Genomic DNA, 24,068 nt, shown 5'->3' on the forward strand with positions numbered 1-24,068 from the left:
CCTTATCAACACTATTTGTTTACAAACTATGCCCCTTCTCTAGATCCCCCAAAACCTGTACAGACTTTGATTTTCTGTAGTATCTTAAATCAACATGGAAAGCCATGGACATTGGACATTAGAGAATATCTTATACAGAAAAGCTAAATTATAAAATTATGAATTCATCACATAATACAGGGACTATTATAGTGCTCATCTATTAGGGCTGGATCAGTTCTTAGGTAAATGACCCACTGTAAATTCCTTCACAGCAAATTACCCAGGTGTACTAGGTCTTTCTTTACTAAATTCAGGAAAGGGACGGCCCTCATGAACAGATGGTCATACTGTCGGAGAGCCTACTCAATAAAGGGAAAAAGTGAGTGAAGGGGGATTCAAAGACAGGAAGTGCCCAAGTATGCTCTTCCCTCTGGGATCCCTCAGTCATGAAAAGGGACCTCTGAATTCCACAGGACAGGCTGTGTACAGTAAGTCAGACTGCCTAGTTGCACCTTGCCTCTGAGCAACGTTCCAGTCTCTTATACCCTAGTCTACATGTTACAGCTCTCTGGGACTGAGGCAAGGGCCCTGGCTGGCTATTAAGTTAATAAGTGGCTGCCCACTGGGACTAGCCGGATTCTGGTGATAGGCAGTCGAGAGGCATCCGCAAAGGGGAAGCAGATCTCAGAGTGCAGGAGTAAGTGCTTCAAGTTCAGGTGTATCTGGTGAAGATTTTTCCCTCCATGCTAAATCTTAGGGGACTGTGGAATTATTTAACTAAGAAAAATCAGATAAGTTAGGTCACATAGAGCACTTGCCTAACTGACATCCAAAGAGCCACGAGAAATCTACACTGATGCCTGTGGCAATAAAGGAAAACTGTCACTGTTTTTCTTAAGTATTAAATATACTATATAAACACAGACTTCTAAAAAGTGATAACTTTGAAATTAAATCACGTACCATAGAAAGGCCACTATTATTTCTGTTTGTGAATGTGTCTCCACTAGCACAGTCAATGCCAAACAATGCACAGATGTCTCCGGCATACACTTCCTCAACATCCTAAATAAAGAAATAAAACAAAGTAATACTTGCAAATAACACACATCAGGACATGGTAATCACACGAACACACTGGATATAAACAAACATGGCAGAATCTCACCATGAATTCTACAGAGAATGAATTAGCTAGAACCAATGTAATACCAATAATAACCAAGGCGAGATATACCTTGAATAGGGCCTTTATTAAAACCACATCTCAACTGACAGGACTTGACTTTACATGGAAACTCCAAGCTGTGGCATCATGAGTTGGAAGATCTGTATTACTGAGAGAACACAGAGCTTCACACTTTTAGAGTTATTTCTATGGATTCAAAAGGATGTATTATGTATGCTGGCACAGTCCAACAATGAGTATATGACAAAGAAGTACAAGGAAAAACTGCACAGGAAGTTTTGAAAACAAAGGCAGGCGAGTTCAGCCCATTGTACTTAAAATAGTCTTAATTTCTCACAGATGCAAGCCGTCAAATAAACACAGGAAATCTAAGAACAAAGCACTGGTGCCTCTTAAGCTTCCTAGTTTTTGTCCATTTATACTGACAGTTCATTCATAACAGATGTGGCTATGAATGACCAAATGTGCCTGAGTCTTTAACAGTTCCACAGATGTAAACCTCTCATAGCCTCTGACCCATAAGAACATCTGTGACAATCACTAATTCCTGTATCATGCCCCCTGCTGCCTATCTCACAAAACAGCAATAACATCCAATTTTGAAAGACTGCCTATTCAAGAGACAGTATGGCTACACAAATTTCTGTACGTCCTAAGCTTTTGTTCAGAGCAATAAACTTCTCCAGCAATAGAGCTGACTGGGGAAAGAGTGTGAGGAAGAGACAACCCCACCCACATGGCATTTCTACTAAGGCCTAACCCTAAAAGACCACATAGAAGGCTAGAACAGATTGAGACCCAATTAAAAAATACAAGCTGTAAGCCAAAGTTTATTTCCCTAATTAGACTTTGAGAGGTTCTAAATCTTCAGAGGGATTCTAGCACTAATATGGTCCTTCTGGGGGAGCTGATTCTATAACAGGAATAATAAACTCTAGGGCTAAACAGGGCTTTCACACAGGGCCATCCCTTGCATTAGAGAAATTTCTGATCTGCCAGGAAGAACCTATACTTGCCTCCATCATGTCAGCATGCAGGCGAACCAGCCGCTGCACCCGCACCTTCTTTCCTGTCCTCGTGTTATAGATGGTGTCACCCTTCTTCAACTCTCCTTGGTAATTGCGGACATAAGTTAACTGTCCAAATCGTCCAGCCTAGAAGTCAAGATTGGATAAGGTGGAAAGAAGAAAAAAGAAACATAAGAATCAAAATTAAGGGGCGCCTGGGTGGCTCAGTGGGTTAAGCCTCTGCCTTCAGCTCTGGTCATGATCTCAGGGTCCTGGGTTCAAGCAGGGAGCCTGCTTCCCCCATGTCTCTCTGCCTACTTGTGATCTCTGTCAAATAAATAAATAAAATCTTAAAAAAAAATCAAATTTAAGAGAAAAACTTCACAACAACCTCCAATCGTTCCCTATGAATTGTGGTAGTATTCTTTATACACGTTTTGGTTTATTGTCTAAAATACTTAAATACTAGGTTTGAATATAAATGAGTTAAATGGTTGTTGTTGATCTTTTTGGTACTACTTCTGATTCTTCTGAAATAAAAATTAGAAAATAATTTTAAATTGCATATGCAATAAGGAATTATCCTTTTGCCTTCTGTTATTTCATAAGTTTGGTTTAATGCAATTAAGATATAAAACACAAATATAATTATTGGAAAGACAACAAAAATATAATTAGAAATGGTAAGACTGTATCATACATCTAAAAAAAATCCTTCAATAAGCACCTGCAAAGCTATATAAATAAGCATTCTTTAAAGTAACTGAATATAGGGGGTGCCTGGGTGGCTCTGCCTTCGGCTCAGGTCATGATCCCAGGGTCCTGGGATCGAGCCCCACATCAGGCTCTCTGCTCAGCAGGGAGCCTGCTTCTTCCTCTCTCTCTGCCTGCCTCTCTAACTACTTGTGATCTCTGCCTGTCAAATAAATAAATAAAATCTTTAAAAAAAAAAAAAAGTAACTGAATATAAAATAAATACCCAAGGATCAATTCTTCCTCAATACTAACACTAACAAACTGGGTATGTTTTAAAAGTTGCCATTTAACATTTAAAAGTTCCCATACTGATTTATAGGTTTAGCACAATAACAATAAAAACCCCAAAAGGAATTTTTAAACATATTATTGATTTTAAAATTAATTTTGAAAAATAAATGAGAAGAAAAAGCAATTTCCTAAAGTATTCTGACAATGAGCTTACATGACTGATATAAAAACATTTTAATACTCCAAACTTAAAAAGTACAGAAGGAGGACAAATTAAACTCAATAGCATGCAGAGTAAAAAAATCTAAAATGCAGAATAGAACACATCTGTCAACAGACAATGATGACAGAAGACATGACAATGGATAAGTACAGCATTGTTCAATAACTGGGAGCTGGACAATTGGTCCTCTATGTGAAGGCAGAGGAGATACATTTAGAGTCTACCTCACAGCACACAGCAAAACACATTCCAGCAGAATTAACAATTAAAAAAAGGGTCACAAAAAAATAGAAAACATTTATGAAATATATACAAAGAAGAGGATGTCTAAGGTTAAAAATGAGAGAAGTAAAAAAGACGAATACATTTGACTATAAATTTAAACTGCTGTTTTAAAAAACAAGATAGCATTCAAATAAGTAAACACTTTGACACTAATTTTTATTTTTATTTTTTTATTATTTTTTTTTTAAAGATTTTATTTATTTATTTGACAGACAGAGATCACAAGTAGGTAGAGAGGCAGACAGAGAGAGAGAGGGAAGCAGGCTCTCCACTGAGCAGAGAGCCCGATGCGGGGCTCGATCCCAGGACCCTGAGATCATGACCTGAGCTGAAAGCAGAGGCCTTAAGCCACTGAGCCACCCAGGCGCCCCGACACTAATTTTTAAAATAAGAAATGAGACAATTGCAAAAGAGGAATTATAACTGCATAATCAATATATGGGAAAATGTTCTGTACCATTAGGAATTAAAGCAAGATGTAAAGCAAGAAGAATTACTAACTTTCACTTATAAAACCAGTAATAATTTTTAAATAATACTCAATGCTGATAAAGATTCATTGAAATAATTTAATACATTAACTCTAGGAAAGAAATCTGATAATAAACCATTAATATTAATATTAATATTAAAACATTCCATTCCTGGGGCACCCCTGGCTCAGTGGGTTAAGCCTCTGCCTTTGGCTCAGGTCATGATCTAAGGGTCCTGGGATGGAGCCCCGAGTCAGGCTCTCTGCTCGGCAGGGAGCCTGCTCTCCCCCCACCCCGACTGCCTCTCTGCCTACTTGTGATCTCTGTCTGTCAAATAAATAAATAAAATCTTAAACAAACAAACAAACAAGCAAAACAGTGTTAAAACATTCCTTTAATTCAGTAATCACCATTTCAGGAATCCTAAGAAGATATTCCTAAATGTATATTTTTAAAAGCTTTACCCATAAAAATTGTCACAATTGTTATTTGTACTTTTCAACTTAAGTTTTCCAGAGTAAGTATATTGTAAAAATTTTACAATAAAAACTAAAAGCCCCCCAAATAGAATCCCATCCCAGAAATAACCACTTTAACACTTCTAACTTAACCACTTCCTTTCCCTGTTAAAATAATATGAACACCAGCAACAACAACCTAACAAAAAGTACCCAAATCTTGGGTTTCTAATACCATTCTCGGTTAAAAGTAATGGAACCAAGGCATCTAAAATGGTTGACTCTAGGGTGGAGACAGGGAGGATAAGCCTGGAGGATCCTGCAGTGCCATCAAAGTCAGGAAATACTCAAAAGAACAAAACACTACTCAATGTCAAAAGGACACAGGAACAACTCAAAGAGCTCCAATGGCCAAACTTGACCAACCTGCACAACAAAATAACGTACTACTCATTGTGACTCAAAATACATATCCATGAGGCCATATTGACATAAAGATAGACTGAATAAAAATATAAATGGGGAGACAAGACAACTCTCCCGTATAGAAGAATCCCAAGTAACTTAACAGTAGATACTGCTCCCTCAAGGAGATGGAACATGATTTCTCACAGCTTAAGTGTGGGCTGCTTACAGCAACCCAACTTCCTTCTGAAGATGCAGTTTGGAAAGAGAAGGGGGAGTAATTTTCAGCAGAGCAATTTGTAACACAATCATTTTGTAATAGGAAGAATACCTTAGAAGAAAATTTCCACCTACAGCAATTACATACATTAGAAAGCAACCTACCTCCAGTTTAAAAGCCAGGCCTACAAATGGGTGGGAACTGCTTCTCTCGGAGTTCATTAAGATTTTGTTTTTCTCTCTTGAGTCACTTAAAAGAAATATAAATCTGTGAGATGCATTATTTGATATCTCTCTTATATCACTTTATTTTATTAAAGAAAAAGCATCTACATGTTAAACATTTCTACCTCATATAAGGGAAATTTCACTGAGATTGGTAAGAGTAACTTCTTGGGGCTTAGTTACTACATTATGACATGACCAGAGCATACTAAAAACACAAAAATGGCAGAGAAAGAAAAGAAAAATAATCAATGAGAGCTTAAAAAAAAAAATGCTTGCATTGCAAACTTTAAGGATTTTTGTTTGTTTTTGGTTTTGGTTTTTTTGATGTGGCCGAAAATAGCTGGTCCCAAATGAAAAAACATTTACTAATGAAGAAAACCTTAGTAGATAATAAACCATACTTCTAACTCACAAACAATATGATATGGCAAATGGTATAATAGTTTTCTACATGTCAAAAGTGTTACCCAAATAGAAACTGGCAACTGATTTTTGTAAATTATGGGGGGGAAAAAACCCGATAAACATAACTTAATCAAAAGAACCATTCTTAAATTCTTTCACAGTGCATAAATGTTATTTCTGCATGGACTAAGATTCAATTTCCAAGACTTACTCCTCCTGATTGAGAATAGCATAATTTTGGACTTCAGATGGATTTGGGAGGTATTCTAAAACAGCATCTAGAAGAGGCTGAACTCCTTTGTTCTTCAACGCACTTCCCAAAAGGACAGGAGTAAATGACCTATTTAGAGTAGCTCTTCGGATTGCACACTACAAAAGAAAAAGAATTAACAATTAACCTTAAAAAAAGTTTTGTATTTCAGATCAGTTACAAACCAGCAAGTGAGGGGCACCTGGGTGGCTCAGTGGGTTAAAGCCTCCGCCTTAGGCTCAGGTCTGGGATCTGCCAGGGTTCTGGGATCGAGCCCCACATCGGGCTCTCTGCTCAGTGGGGGAGCCTGCTTCTCCCTCTCCCTGCCTCTCTGCCTACTTGTGATCTCTGTCAAATAAATAAATAAAATCTTTAAAAAAAAGAAAGAAAGAAAGAAAGAAACTTCAAACCAGTAAGTGAACAAAAGGAATTGACACTCTTTGGAGTACAGGCTACAGTGGAGACTAGAACGAGGTCCTCTATACATTAAAGGTCAAAATACAAGGAAAAAAATCAGTTCCTTCTCCAGGGCTAGGAAGCAATTTACTGTATAACTGCTTTTGACACTCTTGGAATGTCACTAATTTCCAATGTGACAAAAATACACACACACACACACACACACACACACACACACAGAAAACAGGCACACACAGAGAGAGGTATAAACAGTATGCTAGCAATTATGTAATAATAAGGAAAAGTAACACACACACACGTGCACTGTGTCTGGAGAAATACAGCAAAAACTATTAACTGGCAACCTGTTTGAGGGAGGAGGCAGCGAACTAGGCAAACAGGAGACACATGGGAGATTTTTTTTTTCTTTACTGTGTACCTTTGTTTACTTTTAAATGTTTAAAACCTATGAAAATATCTATTAAAAAAACACATTTAATTAACAGATGTTTTCTTTCTTTTAAACAACATACATACAGGAAGCCAAATAGTACAAATCACTCATAAACTAAGAGCCATGAGAGTAACAGGCTATGATGTTACTCTTGCTTAAGGTGCGAGAGCTATGAATGTGTCCCAGCTGTGTGCCACAGGCAGCCCTCCGGGCTAAGCAGGTCTCTGAGAGTAAGCAATGGAACTAACTAAGTCTTAGCAGCTAGAAGACATCAACAGCAATAGGGAAACCAGTGTACAATTATTCTTCTAGAAAACTAGTTATCGTAAAAAAAGAAAAAAAGCTTAAAGCAAAAATTTACAACTGTAACTTCTGAAATCACTATAATACAAGTCACTAACCACTTAATAAGCTACCTTAAGCCACAGGACCAAAACTCTGACTTACCAAACCTCCTGTATATGCAAGTAGGGACGTAAATAATCTCACCACATTTACAACAGAAAAACAGGAAGGTAGTAGATAAATAGAAAAAAAAAAATTAGAACCATCCTAATACCAGCCTAACAAAAGCTTTATTTTTCAAAAATTTCCCTTGTTTTCACACTTCAAAGGTGTTGCCTTTCCACTGTCCTTATAATATATCCAACAATACAGAAAGTATACTCATGTATCCTCTGCAGAAAACAGTAAACAGAGCAGCACTGAATTGGCCATGCTTAGAAAGGCCTGTTTACAAGGTTGGCTCCTGGCTGGTGTCTGAGAACCTGGATTTCAGGGGGGTTCCCAGCATTCCCAGAACTGAGAATGGTTCACCATGGCTACAGTCTGCACAAACAATGGGTGGATGCTAAACACCTGCTTTCCTCCTGCAAGTCTGGAATTTGGGTAAATGCCTGGCAGAGGATGTCTTTCAATAGCCATTAATAAAACCTCATTCTAACAGATGAGATTCACAAGTATAGTCACAACTCACTGCTATAGGAGTGAGGCAAACCCTGCCATGACTCCACTGTGAGAGGACTCTTGGAAGCTGATACATGGTTTCTTCTGGACTTCACCTCATGTGCCTTTTCCCTTTGTTGATTTCGCTTTGTATCCTTTTATTGTAATAATCAGAGCCACAACTATGATAAGGTGTTGAGAATTTTGTGTGATCCTCCTAAATCACTGAACCTGGGAATGGTCCAGGGGACCTCTGACACATGCCCTATAACAGATAAAAACCTAACTCTGTATTGTGGTTCCCAGGACACAGTGCTTGACCTATACCCTCCTACATAGTTTGTGAAAACTAAAGGACTCAAGTTATGAGATTAGTAAGTGTCCTCAGCTTTGACAGGGTTCTTTCCTTGTGCATTTTGCCTACTATCAACTCCTGTGCCAGGTCTTTTTTTTTTTTTTAAAGATTTTTTATTTATTTATTTGACAGAGAACACAAGTAGGCAGAGAGGCAGGCAGAGAGAGAGGAGGAAGCAGGCTCCCTGCTGAGCAGAGAGCCCGATGCGGGACTCGATCCCAGGACCCTGAGATCATGACCTGAGCCGAAGGCAGCGGCTTAACCCACTGAGCCACCCAGGCGCCCCTGTGCCAGGTCTTAAACACGGTAATCATTTATCTGATCTCTGCTAAGTGTACCATGTGGTTTGGTAAAATAAGTACCAGTTTTTTTAATGGTAAAATAAACAAGATTTATCACTTTAACCATTTTTAAGTATACAGTTCAGTGGCATTAAGTACATTTACACTGCTATGCTGTCGTTACCACTATCCATCTCCAGAATTTTTTCATCATCTCAGATAGAAACTCTGTACTTCTTAAACTCTCTATTCTGTAACCCACCCCTCTGCCACCACCCCTGGTAACCACTATTTCTGTCTTTAGGAATTATGACTGTTCTGGGTACCTCACATAAGTGGAAAAATATGTCATTTGTCCTTTTGTATGGTTCATGTCATTTAGCATGTCTTCATGGTTCATCCATGCTATAACATGCATCCGAATCTCCTTCCTTTTTAAGGCTAAATCATAGTCCATTGTATGTATATACTAATTTTGTTTGTCCATTCATCCACTGATGGGCATTTGAGCGGTTTCCAGCTTTTTGCTACTGTGAAGAGTGCTACTACCAACACAGGGGTACAAATACCTATTTGAATAATTCTTTCGGATATTATCCAGAAGTGGAACTGCTGAATCCATATGGTTGTTCTAGGTTTAATTTTTTGAGGAATGGCCGTACTTCTTCCACAGTGACTGCATCATTTCACATTCCCACTAACAAGAGTTCCAATTTCTCTGTATCTTTGCCAACACTTGCTATTTTACTAGCTATCTTAATGGATAAAGTGAAATCCCATGATTTTGACTTGCCTTCCCTAATAATTAGTGATGCTAAGCATCTTTTCATGTGCTTATTGGCCTCTGTGTGTCTCCTGTGCAAAAATTATCTACTAGAAAAATAAATACCAATCTTAAGCAGAGATCTTTTTTTTTTTTTTAAGGATCTAAATGACCAAGTGAAGAAATCTATACAGCCTTCTAAACAGTACAAGTATCAACATTTAGACTGTAACCATTTAGCAGCCTCATCACTTAATCTGTTTTATTGCTGTAACACTTGTATATTTATCTTCTCCTTAAGAAGATATACCGAAGAAGTTGATTTATTTTCTAAGATTTTATTTATTTATTTGACACACAGAGAGAGATCACAAGTAGGCAGAGAGGCAGGCAGAGAGAGAGACGGAGGAAGCAGGCTCCCTTCTGAGCAGAGAGCCTGATGCAGAACTCGTTCCCAGGACCCTGGGATCATGACCTGAGCTGAAGGCAGAGGCTTAACCCATTGAGCCACCCAGGCGCCCAAGAGGTTGGATGTTTAAATATCATCTTTTCTTTTTAGAACTATAACTCCTTTCCCATTGTAAGATGTTATAGAACTCATTACTTAAAGAATAATAAGAAATAGCAAGTATTTTTTGAAAAAACCAGTAATATTAAATAAATTTACTCAGATTTCATTAATAAAACCCATACATAAAAGCATGTCTCTTACCCACAAAAAACCCCACCCTATTTTTCTTGTTATTGTAAGACTTATTTTGAGAGCACTTGCCTTTAAATCAGAAACTGAGGGGATTTTTTCCTCCAAGAACATCTCACCAAGCTGCTCATCTGAATTTGCAACACATTCAATCAGCTCTTGCCGGTGATCAGCTGCTGCTGCCCTGAATTCAGCTGGAATTTCCCCATATCGAACAAACTGACTAAGAAAAGAAATGCTTTATTTTACTACTATAAGGATATTCAATTATACAATATAAAGCACCAATGAAAAACACAAACCCTAATGGCTAAAATTTTCTTTTTAATTTTTTATTTTTTATAAACATATATTTTTATCCCCAGGGGTACAGGTCTGTGAATCGCCAGGTTTAGACACTTCACAGCACTCGCCAAAGCACATACCCTCCCCAATGGGCTAAAATTTTTTTAAATGAGAAAGAGCTTTGATATATTTGCATTAAAATGGCAAGACCAATGTAGATCTTTAAAATTTAGACAGAATAGTGGGCAAAAATACTTAAATAAGCAAAGCAAACTGCCAAGGTTGTACTACTAATAAATACAAGAGCCAAGCTTCAAAGTCATTCTGACTCCAAAGCTCATATGACTCTTGAAAATTCTATTAACCAAATTAATCAGAATATCACAGTCACTAACAAAGAGGAAAAGAGACCTGACTCTATTCCTTCCACTGATAACAAACCCAATTACACAATTTTAACACAGAATATAGTAAAAAAAAAAGGTTACTAAATATGACAAACTCTTCAACCTTAACCCCAGATCGCCATTTCTTTAGGGGCTGGATAGGAAAGAGTTATAAATATACACAACTGAGAAACAGATATACATGATATTTAAAACATCAGTCTCAAAAGTTTCAAAGTACTTCTTTAAAAATGGAAACTAACGTCCAAAATATCAGCTTTTCAGAAAATGTGTTCCTAAATTAAAAAAGTAAAGGAAGTCAACCGCATATAGTCAGAAAATAATTCTTATCTCAAAAAATGCTCTTCACAGCCTTCAGATCATAATTTCATCCTTCCTGTCAAGCTCCCCTGGTTCTTAGCCTTTTACGTCAGAATCAGCTGTGGGTCCTTTCAAAATTTATATACCCAGAGGTCTAGGGCTGGGAAAGAGGGCAGATATAATAAGAAATTTCATCTGTGGTAGGGGCATAACAAAGTTTAAGAGCCTTTACTTTAGAAGACAAATGTGTGCCCTGGTAACTTTGGGAAAGTGGACTTATTAATTCATTTACAAATATTTTTGAGTCCTTATTGTGTACCAGAAAGTGCTAGGGCTTGGGACAGAATTGAATAAACATGATAAAATATCCCTATCCTCTTGGGCCTTACATTCTAAGAAATAGTAGATAAACCACAGTCACTACTGTCATACAAGAAGGGAGAGAAACGCCTCATCTACTAGACAGCCTATATCCTTCCCCTGCCTACAAGACAGCTGATGAGGATAAAGGATACGGTTAACTGAACACAACACCCTTCACCCACCCGCCAGACTAGCAATCCCAGTTTCACAGCAGAGAAAGAAAACCTCTCAGGAATTACCTCTAAAGAAACTGCTAGACTATTGGGGACCACTCCTCATAATGAAGGATCATTTATGTCTTCCCACATTGTCCAAAACAGTGCCAATCAAAATGTGGTCTATAGACCTATAATGGCAGCATCACCTGGGAGCTTTCCAGAAAGGCAAATTCCAGACTCCCCCCAGACCTACTGAATCAGAATCATCTGGAAGTGGATCCAGGAATGTGTTTTAATAAGCTTGCATGTGATTTTTCTGAATGTCAAATTTTGATTAACAGTTTTGTATATAGAGGTCACTCAAAATTGATTGATGGATCAAATACCATGTCAAAAAATCACCAATTTGCTTCTTATGTTCTCCAAACCACATCTGCACTATTTTTAACTGCTTTTATGTATTGTTGTTTTATCTCTGTAGTCTCATAAATAGAGCAACCATTCATGATCCATATTTTCTTCCCAGTTTTTATCATAATACCCAGGACACAGCAGCTACTCCATAAAAGTCCATAGGATGAATCAATAAATAAATAAACAAATGGAAAACGAGATACATTACTAGCCCAAGCTGATGGCCTGTTACCATACCATGCATATAACATGATATAAATTACCCAAAAAATAACATACTCTCCCTTGGAAAGAATACTAAGCAAAATGGGAACCAACTAGGATTAAAGGCATTAAAACAAAATCATTTTGGAGTATATTCCTCCAGCCATATTTTAAAAAGACGTTTTCTCTATGTTTAAAGAAATCATCCTTTCTTTTTTCTCTTTGATGCTTTTTAAGGTATTAATAATACATTTTTAACTTACCCAAAGTCTCCATCAAAATAGATGGCTCGTTCCTCAATAAGGTCTATTATACCTCTAAAATCACCCTCCAAACCAATGGGTATCTGCATAAATGCTGCATTGTGACTCAGTTTAGACCTGAAAAATAAAAATATATATGTTTACCAAATAAAAATACATATGTATTCCCTAAATCCCTTTGAAATGACAAAAATAAATCAATGGCAGATATTGTGGAACCGAGAAGGGTATCATCAGGAGCTCAAAACAGAAAATATATTGGGGCGCCTAGATGGCTCAGTCGTTAAGCATCTGCCTTGGGCTGGAGTCATGATCCTGGGGTCCTGGGACTGAGTCCTGCATCAGGCTCCCTGACCAGTGGGAGGCTTGCTTCTTCTCCCACTCCCCCTGTTTGTATTCCCTTTCTTGCTCTGTCAAATAAATAAAATCTTAAAAAGAAAAAAAGCCAAAAAACTCAGAAAATTTAAAACAATTGGGAGTAACCAAATTCACCATGCTCAGGAAGCCAAAACCCTATTTAAGCAACAAGAGAACTCTAAAATAAGTGTTTCTCCATCAGCTCCCCAGAATATCCTGGATCAAAAACATAAGGGGGAAGAACAAGTCAATGGTGGTTGATCAGAAAACTAAAGGATAGTGGGATCACCTTGCCCATCTCTCCTTAGATCAGCTGACTCTAGCAAAGCTGAGTACAGTTAAAGAGGAAGTTCTTACAGGAGAACTTTTAGCATGCATGTTAAAAATCAGATATTCATTATCAGCCTATACCCTCAATCAGGCACAACCACTGAAGGGATTCACAGCAGGTATTCTCACTGAAAAAGAAACATGCTCTGGCTACCATAGTGTAGTCTAGACTCTAGGCCTCCATCTATAACTATGGATAGAGAACCAAGAATCACCAAATATTTGAAGGTTACCAATAGCTTGAAAGAGACATGTGAGCTCAAGAAACAGTATTAACTTCCAAGGACAGAGTTATTGAAAGAAAATAAAATGCAAAGATCTGAGAACTACCTTTCTATTAATGAAAACGATGCAATAAAAGACAAAGTTTAGGAAATTAATTACATAATTACAGAAATTAAAAAGAAAGAAAAGGCTAACATAACAGAAGGGACACAGATGACCTTCAGATTAGTGAGCTGGAAGACTGACATCAATTCTCTCATAACCCAGATGAAAATGAGAAGAAACAAATGTATGAAATGGTAGAATGAATGGTAGAAAAGGTAATACATGGAGATGAGATCCAGAAGTTCTAAAATCTGTTTAATAGGAGTTACACAATGCAGATAAGAGGGAGCAGAGCAGAAAGAGAACTGCAGTAGTCACATAAATGCTAGAAGAGAATTTTCCTGGAATTCACACAACAACATGGTAGAAATAGTCCATCCATTGCCAAGTACAAGTAAAATATAAGTAAAAAGGACAAAAAGTGAAAAGGTTTTGTTTTCAAACCTAAGTAAGCAAGAAATTACTAAGTAACTAAGTAACTAAGTAAGAAATAACTACAAATACCCAATAAAGAAAACTTTCAAGCTCATATTCCCAAATATATCACTTCCATCAGTGCACACAGCAATACTGTCTTTTGAAGCTCTTCAACACCGTATCCTTCATGATCAGACACATTGCTCTTGGTCTCTCCACTACCAGAAACTTTACTATTTTCATCAGCTCTTCCCTGGGATATTTCAATAGGAAATTGATAGCTCCATTTACACATCCACCAAAGATGAAAGTGAAACTTCTACTCTTTTCAAAGGCCATGTGAAATATACAATATTGAGCAAAGTGTAAAATGCCAGGACCACAACTTAGTTACATCTGGTACAGAAAGGAAGTGTTACTGTTATTTTAGCAAGTATGTTACCATATGAACCCAAGGGAATACACCAAAACTTCTTAAGGGCATTAATTAAAATTCCTTAAGTTGGGGTGCTTGGGTGGCTCAGTAGATTAAAGTCTCTGCCTTCAGCTCAGGTCATGATTCCAGGGTCCTGGGATTGAGCCCCACATCGGACTCTCTGCTCTGCAGGGAGCCTGCCTCCTCTCTCTCTCCGCCTGCCTCTCTGCCTAGTTATGATCTCTGTCAAATAAATAAATAAAATCTTAAAAAAAAAAAAGGATAAAAAATTAATAAATAAAAAAATAAAGTTCCTTCAGTAAAGGTTAAAACAGACAATCCTCTAGGTTTGTCTAAACATATACTTATAGAATCCACACTAGATTATTACTTCTCTAATCACAGCAAAACAGTGAATTGCCAGATTGTTATCTGAATTCACCTTAAACCTCCCTATAATTTAAGTCACATTTTCCCCATTTTACAGCAAATGTAACTGATGAGATCACATCACAAACCAACTACTGACTTCGATGTTTCTTTTACTAAGATAAGTACTCACATAAATTTTAGGGAAAAACCCATTTTTCCCCCCTAAAATTTTTTTTAGGAATAAAGCTTAATGACATTGAATTAATAATTGTCCTTCTATGTCAGGTTTCTTATCCAAATCATCACAGCCCCTCCTGTTCTTTCTAAGGCTCAGTACCTCATTTGCTGCAGGGCCCTGGTGGGGTTGGAGCCCATTCGGTCCAATTTGTTAATAAAAGTTAAAAAAGGAACGTTGTAGCGCTTCATCTGACGATTAACAGTCATGGTCTGGCACTGCACCCCTCCAACAGCACAGAGAACGAGGACTGCACCATCCAACACTCTCAGGGCCCTTTCAACTTCTATTGTGAAGTCCACATGTCCTAAATTAGACAAAGAAGTGTGGGTCTTAAAGTATGAATTTTTATAACATGCATGATTACAAGCTTTTGTATCTCTCCTCATGATGTCTTTTAATTAGAATGTGGATTTCTTAAACCACCATACTGTTTACTCACCATAAGGTCCAGGGGCCCAACTCTTCAAAAAACTATGAGGGGGGTGCCTAAGTGGCTCAGCTGTTAAGCACCTGCCTTCAGCTGGGGTCATGATCCCGGAGTCTTGGGATCGAGCCCCGCATGGGTCTCCCTGCTTGGCGGGAGGCCTGCTTCTCCCTCTCCCACTCCCTCTGCTTGTGTTTCCTCTCCTGCTGTGTCTCTGTCAAATAAATAAATAAAAATCTTAAAAAAAAAACAAAAAACACAACAAAACTACGAGGGCCTGGGCACCTTTAAATCAGATACAGCTTTCAATGGACAAGAACCTTCCTACTCAAAATTTATTTGCACTGTTTTTTGTTTTTTTTTAAAGATTTTACTTATTTATTTGATACAGAGAGAGAGAGAACAAATGGGGGAGCTGCAGGCAGAGGGAGAAACAGGAAGCCTGATCCAGAACTCGATCTCATGGATTATGACCTGAGCTGAAGGCAGTTGCTTAACTAACTGAGCCACCCAGGCGCCCTATTTGCACTCTCTTTTAAGGAAACCACATAATGATGAAAAGCTCTAGGTCCCAGATTTCTCTAACAAGAATTCACAGTCACACTTTTGAATATCATTTGACACTTAAAAATGAGCTGGGACATAATAAAGAACTAAATGTGCCTTTGTCAAAACAATCTGCAACAATTAAACTAAGACTTCAACTCACCAGGAGTATCTATAATGTTGATATTGACATCTTTCCACATGGTATAGGTGGCTGCTGACTGAATAGTGATTCCTCGTTGTCTCTCTAGTTCCATGGAATCCATGACAGCACCAACTCCATCTTTACCTTTCACCTAAACACAAGCACAGCAATTCAGAGTCCCCCATCCCTACATCCCAAGAAGGAAAGAAATCTTACTGAGCTGGAACTAGAACACAGATAGTTAACTGATGCAATTTTCAGAGAAGTCAGACCATATCATATTGTGAAACAGAGAAATGATTACAAGTTTTTCCCTCTATTATCTGTCTAACCCTCTTTTCATTGCTCTTCCCAACAACGGCTAAATAGAGCAATCACCTCAGTCTTTGGGCCAACCCCGTTTCCTCTGCACTGTTCCTGCCCACTAGCCTTGTGGTAGTCCGTGAGCAGATGCTCAAAGCACACATTTTTCCCTGCTCTATGACATGTGGATTTTGAGGCCTGAGTGGGAAGGAGTCAGCTTGCAAACTATGTGAATTAACAAGATGACCTTCATCTGAAGAAATGGAGAGTTAAGTTACCCAATAATATGGTAATTTCTTTAGAAGATGTTCAAGTTAAAAAATTTTTTTCCTGATACATGTATTTTGTAACTATTAACATTATACTATATATAGTTTTAAACCCTTCTTAAACATCTCTCCATAACGTTAAAAAGTATGTAAATACGACTTTAACAGCTGCTTAAAAATATATCATGATGTATTAATTGAAGTATAATTAATAGTTGTATTAGTTTCAGGTGTAGACTTAACATTCCTAAAGGACAATCTACCGAGGATACTCATAGTGATGATTTCTAGAAAGATTCCTCACAACAACACTGCAAGCCAGTTTGACCTATCTATCCCGTTATGCTAGGACTTCAGTAAAGATCCACTGTAACCGTTCTTTTAATCTTTCAGGTTTTGTGATGTTTATTAAATCATAACTACCAAGCTCAAACTAGCTTTGAAACAACCAGGAACTCCACACCTCATGCATCTTTGCAATTCTGCCAGTGTAGTAAAGCACTCGTTCTGTTAATGTAGTTTTTCCAGAATCAATGTGAGCTGAAATTCCAATATTTCGTATCTTTTCATTAGGAATCACTCCTGACGAACTCCATCGGCAGACTTCCCAATTAACCTGAAAAAATAAGAGCTCAAATCAATGCACTTTTTATAAGAGATGATGGGCAACTAGAATTGGTTTGGTTGGTATCTTTCCACCAAAGAATCTCAATGGAAAAAAAACCATTATGTGAGATTATGTGCAACTCCTGTAACCAAAGGAGAAACTGCAAGAGAGGACAGTAAGGGCATACACATTCTTATAAATAAATCAGAAAAATATAGTCAAATAAGCTAGTTAAATAAAGGGGGACAGATACTTTTCCAAATGTCCACAGGTTTGAAAATACATGCTGAGGCTAATAAAACCAGTAAGACAGCTTCCAACAATTTTAAAAGGAAACACAGTTTTTCGTTTAAATTTTACTTATATTCCCCCTTCTCCCTTATTATAGTTGACAGCTAGCAAGGATGTTTTCCAACACATACGCTTTGTGTTGTGGTACAGATAGTTCCAAGGGACCCCACAAAAGGTTTCCAATTCCTTCTGCACGGGAAGAATTACTTTTTTAAAAACTTCATTTCATTTTGGTGGAGATGGGGGTAAGGGAGAACCTTATATTTTACCGAATCAAGACAATATAAACCTCTCCCTATAGGACTGCAAATCCAAAAGGTACTGCAGCACTTCTGGGGAAAGGGAAACAGAAGAACTTAGAAAAGCTGGGCAAATACTAAATGGATTCTGGTGGACAGGCATTTAGATGAAATCCCATGAATATCAGCAAGCAAAGCAAACGACGTCTGCATACCAGGAAAAGCTCAACTCCCACCCCAACCTACTCCACTCTGCAACCTCCGCTATAGACAGAAATAGGATCAAAGTACCGGGAAGTTCGAAAGACAAAACAAATAACCCAGGGTCTGCCCGAAGAGGGCTGTCCACAGCCCAAGGACTCTGCGCAGAAAAGTGCACTCGATAATGAGTCAGAAGCCTGGGTTCGAACCCTGAACACACTAATTTATCAGCTGTTCTGGACCAGCACTCCAGTCACTACCCCCCCCCCCAAAAAGAGGCTGAAACATAAATCGGTGGCCCGTCCACTCCCCCAGGGTACCGAGACGCAGCTCATGAATAACGAGATGTTCAGGTACCGAAAAACTTTTCAGCACTGAGGCACGACACCTCGTACCCGGAGCTCTCAGGAGGTCCCAGAGAAGGCATTACTGTTCCCTAGCCCTGGAGGGACAGCAAGGTCCTTTATGCAGTCCCTGGTTTGGTTTCGCCTCGCCGGGCTCTAGTACCTGCTTCCTCTGCCATCCCAGGGTAGCGAGGACCCGCGGGAGCGGCCCGCGCCCCAAAGCCATGGCAGCGGCTGCTCCCACCAGTCTCATGGCAAGCGCAGAAGTGGCGTAAAGGTGGGGCAGCTGTAGGTCTACTCAACAACCTGACCCACATCAAAATGCGTTCAAAGTCACGCCGGCAATCAGTGCCGGAAGAGCGCTTCCGGGTCGAAGGATGCGGAGGAGGCGAGAGGAAAGAAAAGAGGAGAGACTTCCGGCCCTCAGAGCCGACCAGCCCCGTCTACTGCCCTTGCGCCCTCTATGGACCTGGAAGAGAAAGTGCAATCGCTCTGCCCCTAGGAAGATGCAACATTTATTTTTCCTTTTTTTTTTTAATTTTTATTTATTTTTTAAATTTCTTTTCAGTGTTCCAGAATTCACTGTTTATGTACCACACAGCGCTCCATGTAATACGTGCCCTCCATAATACCCATCCCCAGGCTCACCCAACCTCCCAACCTTTTGAACGTGGTTATTTTGCGTGTTCGGTGTTGCCGTCATGTCTACTTTTGTGTAGGTTTAAAATTTTTCATAACTTTTTAAAAAGTTGTGAGGGACGCCTGGGTGGCTCAGTTGGTTAAGCAGCTGCCTTCGGCTCAGGTCAGGATCCCACTGTCCTGGGATCGAGTCCCACATCGGGCTCCTTGCTTGGCAGGGAGTCGGCTTCTCCCTCTGCCTCTGCCTGCCATTCTGTCTGCCTGTGTTCGCGCTCTCTCTGTGACAAATAAATAAAAAAATCTTTAAAAAAATAAAAATTAAAATTAAAATTAAAAAGTTGTGAAACTTTAAAAGTTTAAAAAAGTTTTAAAAAGTTATGAAATAGCCTCCACTCTCCTTTAAAGAGCCTAGAAGGCCCTGCTTGAACAGCCACACCAATGTAACAAGAAATGTGGAGATGTGTTTATAACAGAATAAAGTAAAAAACAAAATGCGAAGTTGCTGTTTATGTTATTAAAAAAAATAATAATTATAAGACATGACCCGAAGGGCGCCTGGGTGGCTCAGTTTGGTTAAGTGACTGCCTTCAGCTCAGCTCCTGATTCTAAGGTTCTGGGATGGAGCCCCGCAGCGGGCTCCCTGCTAAGTGGGGAGTCAGTCTCAGTCTGTCTTCCCCTCTGCCCCTCACCACTAACACCCCACCTGGCTCATATTCTCTGTCAAATAAATAAGATCTTTAAAAAGAAAAAAGACATGACTTGAAAAATGAACTGTCAATTATAAATGTTTTTTCTCATTTCAAAAAGTTCACTGTTGGATGTTAAATGTTACATGTTCAGGCCGTAGGGAAGATGGCATCTTTGATGATTCCAGTTAGATCTCTTCGAAATGTTTTGAGGGTGGCCTGGGTGGCTCAGTGGGTTAAAGCCTCTGCCTTCGGCTGGGGTCAGGATCCCAGGGTCGTGGGATCGAGCTCTCTGCTTGGCGCGGAGCCTGCTTCCTCCTCTCTTTGTCTGCCTTTGCCTACTTGTGATCTCTGTCAAATAATAAAATCTTTAAAAAAAAAAAAAAAAAGGCATTTCGAGCTCAGTATGTCCAAAACGGAGCTTATCTTCCTCCCCAAAACCTTCTCCTCCAGTATTTCGAAAATGGAAGCCCCGCTGAAGTTGCCCAGACAAAACTATCACTTCACCACTACTCTTGGACACCTCTGGTCTAACCTGTCAGCATATGTTCTAGGCACCACCTTCAAAAATAGATCCAGGATCTGCCCTTTCTCCCCGCCTCTCAACACTGCCATCTCTCCACCAGATTATAATAGATTTCCTAAAGATCTCGTTGCTTTGCCTACAGCTCAGCTTATTCTCAACCCTGTAACTAGAGGGATCCTTTTAACCCAGACCTTGTCATTTCTCTGCTGAAAATACTCCATCCAGTGAGTTCGTCGTTGCTGTTATCTCTACTTTTGTGTAGGTTTGAAACTTTTCATAACTAAATTTTTAAAAAATTCTAAAGTGGCTTCCCATCCTCCTCAGAGTAAGTGGCTGCAAATGCCCTACTTCAGCAGCCAAACCAACATAGCCTTACTTTCCCTCGCTGGTTTTGCTCCAGCCACATTGGCCTCCTTACTGATCCTCATATAATGAGACTTTGCTCTTCCCTAGATCCTGTGGCAGCCCTTTGCTTTGTTTTCAGTAGCCTCATCAGTGAGAAGTTCCCTAACCAACTTTTCTGAACCAGCAGCCTCCTCCCTTTCTATCTGCTCATGCTGTTTAATTTTCCTTTGGAGCACTTCTTAGATAGATCCAGACATTTCACACACCTGTTTATTGTCCAGCTCTCCCAATGGGAATGTAAGTTCCATAAGGAAACCAATTTGGTTTTGTTAATTTCTGTATCCCTTTGCATATGGTAGGTGCTCAATAAGTATTACATGAATGTACAAATGAGAATAAGTAAATAGAAATCAGAGTAAATTACAAGGGACAAGAAAAGAAAAATCAAAGTTTCAATGATGAATTTCAAATTCACTTTTCATATGCCATCCATGTATTAATTTGCAAGAAAGGATTTGTAAACTGATTAGAGAATAAATCCATTAATGCTGAGTATAACCAATAAACTTTTGTTTAGACTTTCAAAAATTCAGTCTTTATAAGCCTTTTATGTATTTGCTTAAAATACATAAATATGTAATTATGCAAATTATAATTAAATTAAGGTTACTTTAAAGATATAAATTGTTAAATAAAACAGCGTATCTACAACACTAAAACCACTTTAACAAACTAAGCTTAAGTAAAAATTCATGCTCATTATCTTGTGTATTCATATTTTTCTGTAACTATGCTGATGTTTTTAAAGATTTTATTTATTTGACAGACAGAGATCACAAGTAGGCAGAGAGGCAGGCAGAGAGAGGGGGAAGCAGGCTCTCCGCAGAGCAGAGAGCCCGATGTGGGGCTCTATCCCAGGACTCTGAGATCATGACCTGAGATGAAGGCAGAGGCTTTAACCCACTGAGCCACCCAGGTGCCCCAAGATTTTATTTATCTGATAGACAGAGATCGCAAGAACGCAGAAAGACAGGCAGAGAGAGAGGAGGAAGCAGGGTCCCCCCTGAGCAGAGAGCCCAACATGGGACTTGATCCCAGGACCCTGGGATCATGACCCAAGCCAAAGGTAAAGGCTTTAACCCACTGAGCCACCCAGGCGCCCCTAAATATATTATTTTTATTAATCACTTTTAATCAAAATAATCAACTTTTCTTTATTCCAAAAGGAAAACTGGAAGACAGAAAACCAAGAACTGTCTAGCTAAATTTTTATGTTATTATAGATTATCTCTATTAAGGGGTGTGTGTGTGTGTATGTGTTTAGAGAGAGCAAACTTGTTGGGGGCAGAAGGCAGAGATAGAAAGAGAGGATCTTAAGCAGGCTCTACGGCCAGTGCAGAGCCCTATGCAGACTGGATCTCACAACCCTGAGATCAGGACCTGAGCCAAAATTAAGAATTAGACACCCAACCAACTGAGCCACTCAGGTACTCTTAATTCCATTAACTTTTAAAGTGGCAAAATACACATATACAGTATCATCCAAAACATTTCCACGGTTAATTCATAGTCATTTTATAATCTCTAAGAAATTTGAAACCATCTTCAGTGACCAAAATCTTGTATCAGTTTTTCCTTAGAAACTATCCAAGTATGGGGTGCCTGGGTGGCTCAGTGGGTTAAGTCTCTGCCTTCAGCTCAGGTCATGATCTCAGGGTCCTGGAATTGGGCTCTCCGCTCAGCAGGGAGCCTGCTTCCCCCTCTCTCTGCCTGCCTCTCTGCCTACTTGTCATCTCTGTCTGTCAAATAAATAAATAAAATCTTAAAAAAAAAAAAAGAAAGAAAGAAACTATCCAAGTGTCCAAGGACTAATTTAATATTTTCTAAGCTCTGGAAAAGTTAACTAAAGATTTGGAAAATTACAATTTTAGCTAACACTTTCAGTCATTATAATAAATAGTATTATAGTAATCTTGTAAGATTAAAACCCCTTTAAAAGAGATCTACATTGTAATTTTATTTAGATAAACACCATTTTGTATTTTGCAATCTTACACAATTGATGGAGTCAACAATAAATTATCTGACCCATAAAATCAATATAGGAAATTTGGAAAGCTTAAATCATGAGAAGTTCAACCTTGGTTTTATATAAACTAGAAGATTTTATTAGCATTAATTTATGTAATAAAACCTGGAAGAAGACTATAGTTGACCATATTCATTCCTTTACACAAATGCACCTATTTATCAGAAATATTTCATATAACTTTTTAAAAAGTACTTCATAAACCTTATATTCATAATCATTAAATCATATTTAAAAACTCCTTTTATCTTGAAAACTTTCTTATAATCATACTAACAAAAGCTATTATTTAAATGCACTTGTCCACATTTTTTATGCAAAACAGTACAAGTGGTTAACAGACTTTTTGTCTTAGACATTTTGGACTACTTGGACTAGATATTCCTAGATTACACATATGCCAAAATGACTTTTTTCTCAATTCATCTTTAAAAATTTTCAAATGCACGGTGCCTAGGTGGCTCAGTGGGTTGAACATCTGACTCTTGATCTCTGCTTGGGTCATGATCTCATCGTCTTGAGATAAGTCCCATGTCAAACTCTGAGCTCATCAAGGAGTCTGTTCATCCTTCTCCCTCTGTCCCCGCCCCCCCACTTGCACATGCTGTATTTCAAATCAATCAAAAAATAAAATCTTTAAAAATTTTCAAGTGGGAGGAAAAAATTGGAACAGGAGAAACAGTGAGCTAGATGGCATATTAAACATTTTGAGTTTGAGGGTCACATGGCTGGATCAATCAGTAGAGCAGGTGACTTTTGATCTCAGGGTTGTGGTTCCAGCCTCACACTGGGTGTAGAGATTACTGAAAAAAATTAAAATCTTTAAAAATAAGTTTGAGTTCGAGGAAAAATCAATTGCAATAAGGCAGAGGCCAAACAGGAAGTGGTTAGGAGGTCTCCACCAACCAGAGCTAAGGGAGACTTTTATAAAGAAGAGGCAGAAGCAAACAAGGAAAGTTATTCGATTGACTGGCTTTAGCGTAAATGGTTGCCATCTATGAAAAAGTCTAGTTGGCTGTTAGTGATTGATGTCTTTAGGCTTCAATTTCTTAACCTTGAGGCATAAAAGGCTTATTTTGATTTGTTTTTTAAATGGGCTACTAAGACATTAAAGCCATCTAAGTCTACTAGCTTCCTTGTTTAATTAATAATACAAATATTAAAGTATTCCTATAGAAGTATAATTACTTTCCCTCTTCAAGAAGGGAGGAGAAAGTTTAAATATAAACCATAAAGTTACAAAGCTCTTAAGTATGGGGACATTTGGGTGCTTCAGTTGGTTAAGCTTCAACTCTTAATCTCAACTCGGGTCTTGATCTCAGAGTTGTGAGTTCAAGGCCTGCATTGGCCTCCATGCTAGGCATGGAGACCACTTAAAAAAAATCAAAAAGCTCTTAAGTATGGAAATAAAAGACAGAGAATCTTTTACATAAAGTGGTCTCTTTTAGAGAAGTAACACATAGACTCCGAGGTTTCGTTAGTTGTTTTTTGGTGTCATTCTTCCAAGGTTCCTCTCAAGGCAAGTGCCTTGTTCAAGTGCAAGTTCTTTCACA

At 38.5% G+C, this 24,068-nt stretch overlaps 1 protein-coding gene across 1 annotated transcript in view; it reads right to left on the reverse strand.

Annotated features, from left to right (window-relative positions):
• Positions 1-18,624, reverse strand: part of GFM1 (G elongation factor mitochondrial 1) — a 43,835-nt gene extending 25,211 nt beyond the window's left edge. The window contains exons 1-10 of the mRNA XM_032343341.1: positions 18,394-18,624; positions 17,012-17,164; positions 15,995-16,127; positions 14,961-15,165; positions 12,403-12,519; positions 10,081-10,231; positions 6,073-6,230; positions 5,394-5,478; positions 2,188-2,325; positions 946-1,047 (exon numbers count right to left, since the gene is read on the reverse strand). Of these exons, the coding sequence (XP_032199232.1) occupies positions 946-1,047; positions 2,188-2,325; positions 5,394-5,478; positions 6,073-6,230; positions 10,081-10,231; positions 12,403-12,519; positions 14,961-15,165; positions 15,995-16,127; positions 17,012-17,164; positions 18,394-18,483 (1,332 nt within the window). The 5' untranslated portion in view covers positions 18,484-18,624. The remainder of the gene's footprint in view (positions 1-945; positions 1,048-2,187; positions 2,326-5,393; positions 5,479-6,072; positions 6,231-10,080; positions 10,232-12,402; positions 12,520-14,960; positions 15,166-15,994; positions 16,128-17,011; positions 17,165-18,393) is intronic.
• Positions 18,625-24,068: the final 5,444 nt, after the last annotated feature.

This window comes from Mustela erminea, chromosome 1 (assembly GCF_009829155.1).
Source record: "Mustela erminea isolate mMusErm1 chromosome 1, mMusErm1.Pri, whole genome shotgun sequence".
Taxonomy (NCBI): Eukaryota; Metazoa; Chordata; class Mammalia; order Carnivora; family Mustelidae; genus Mustela; species Mustela erminea.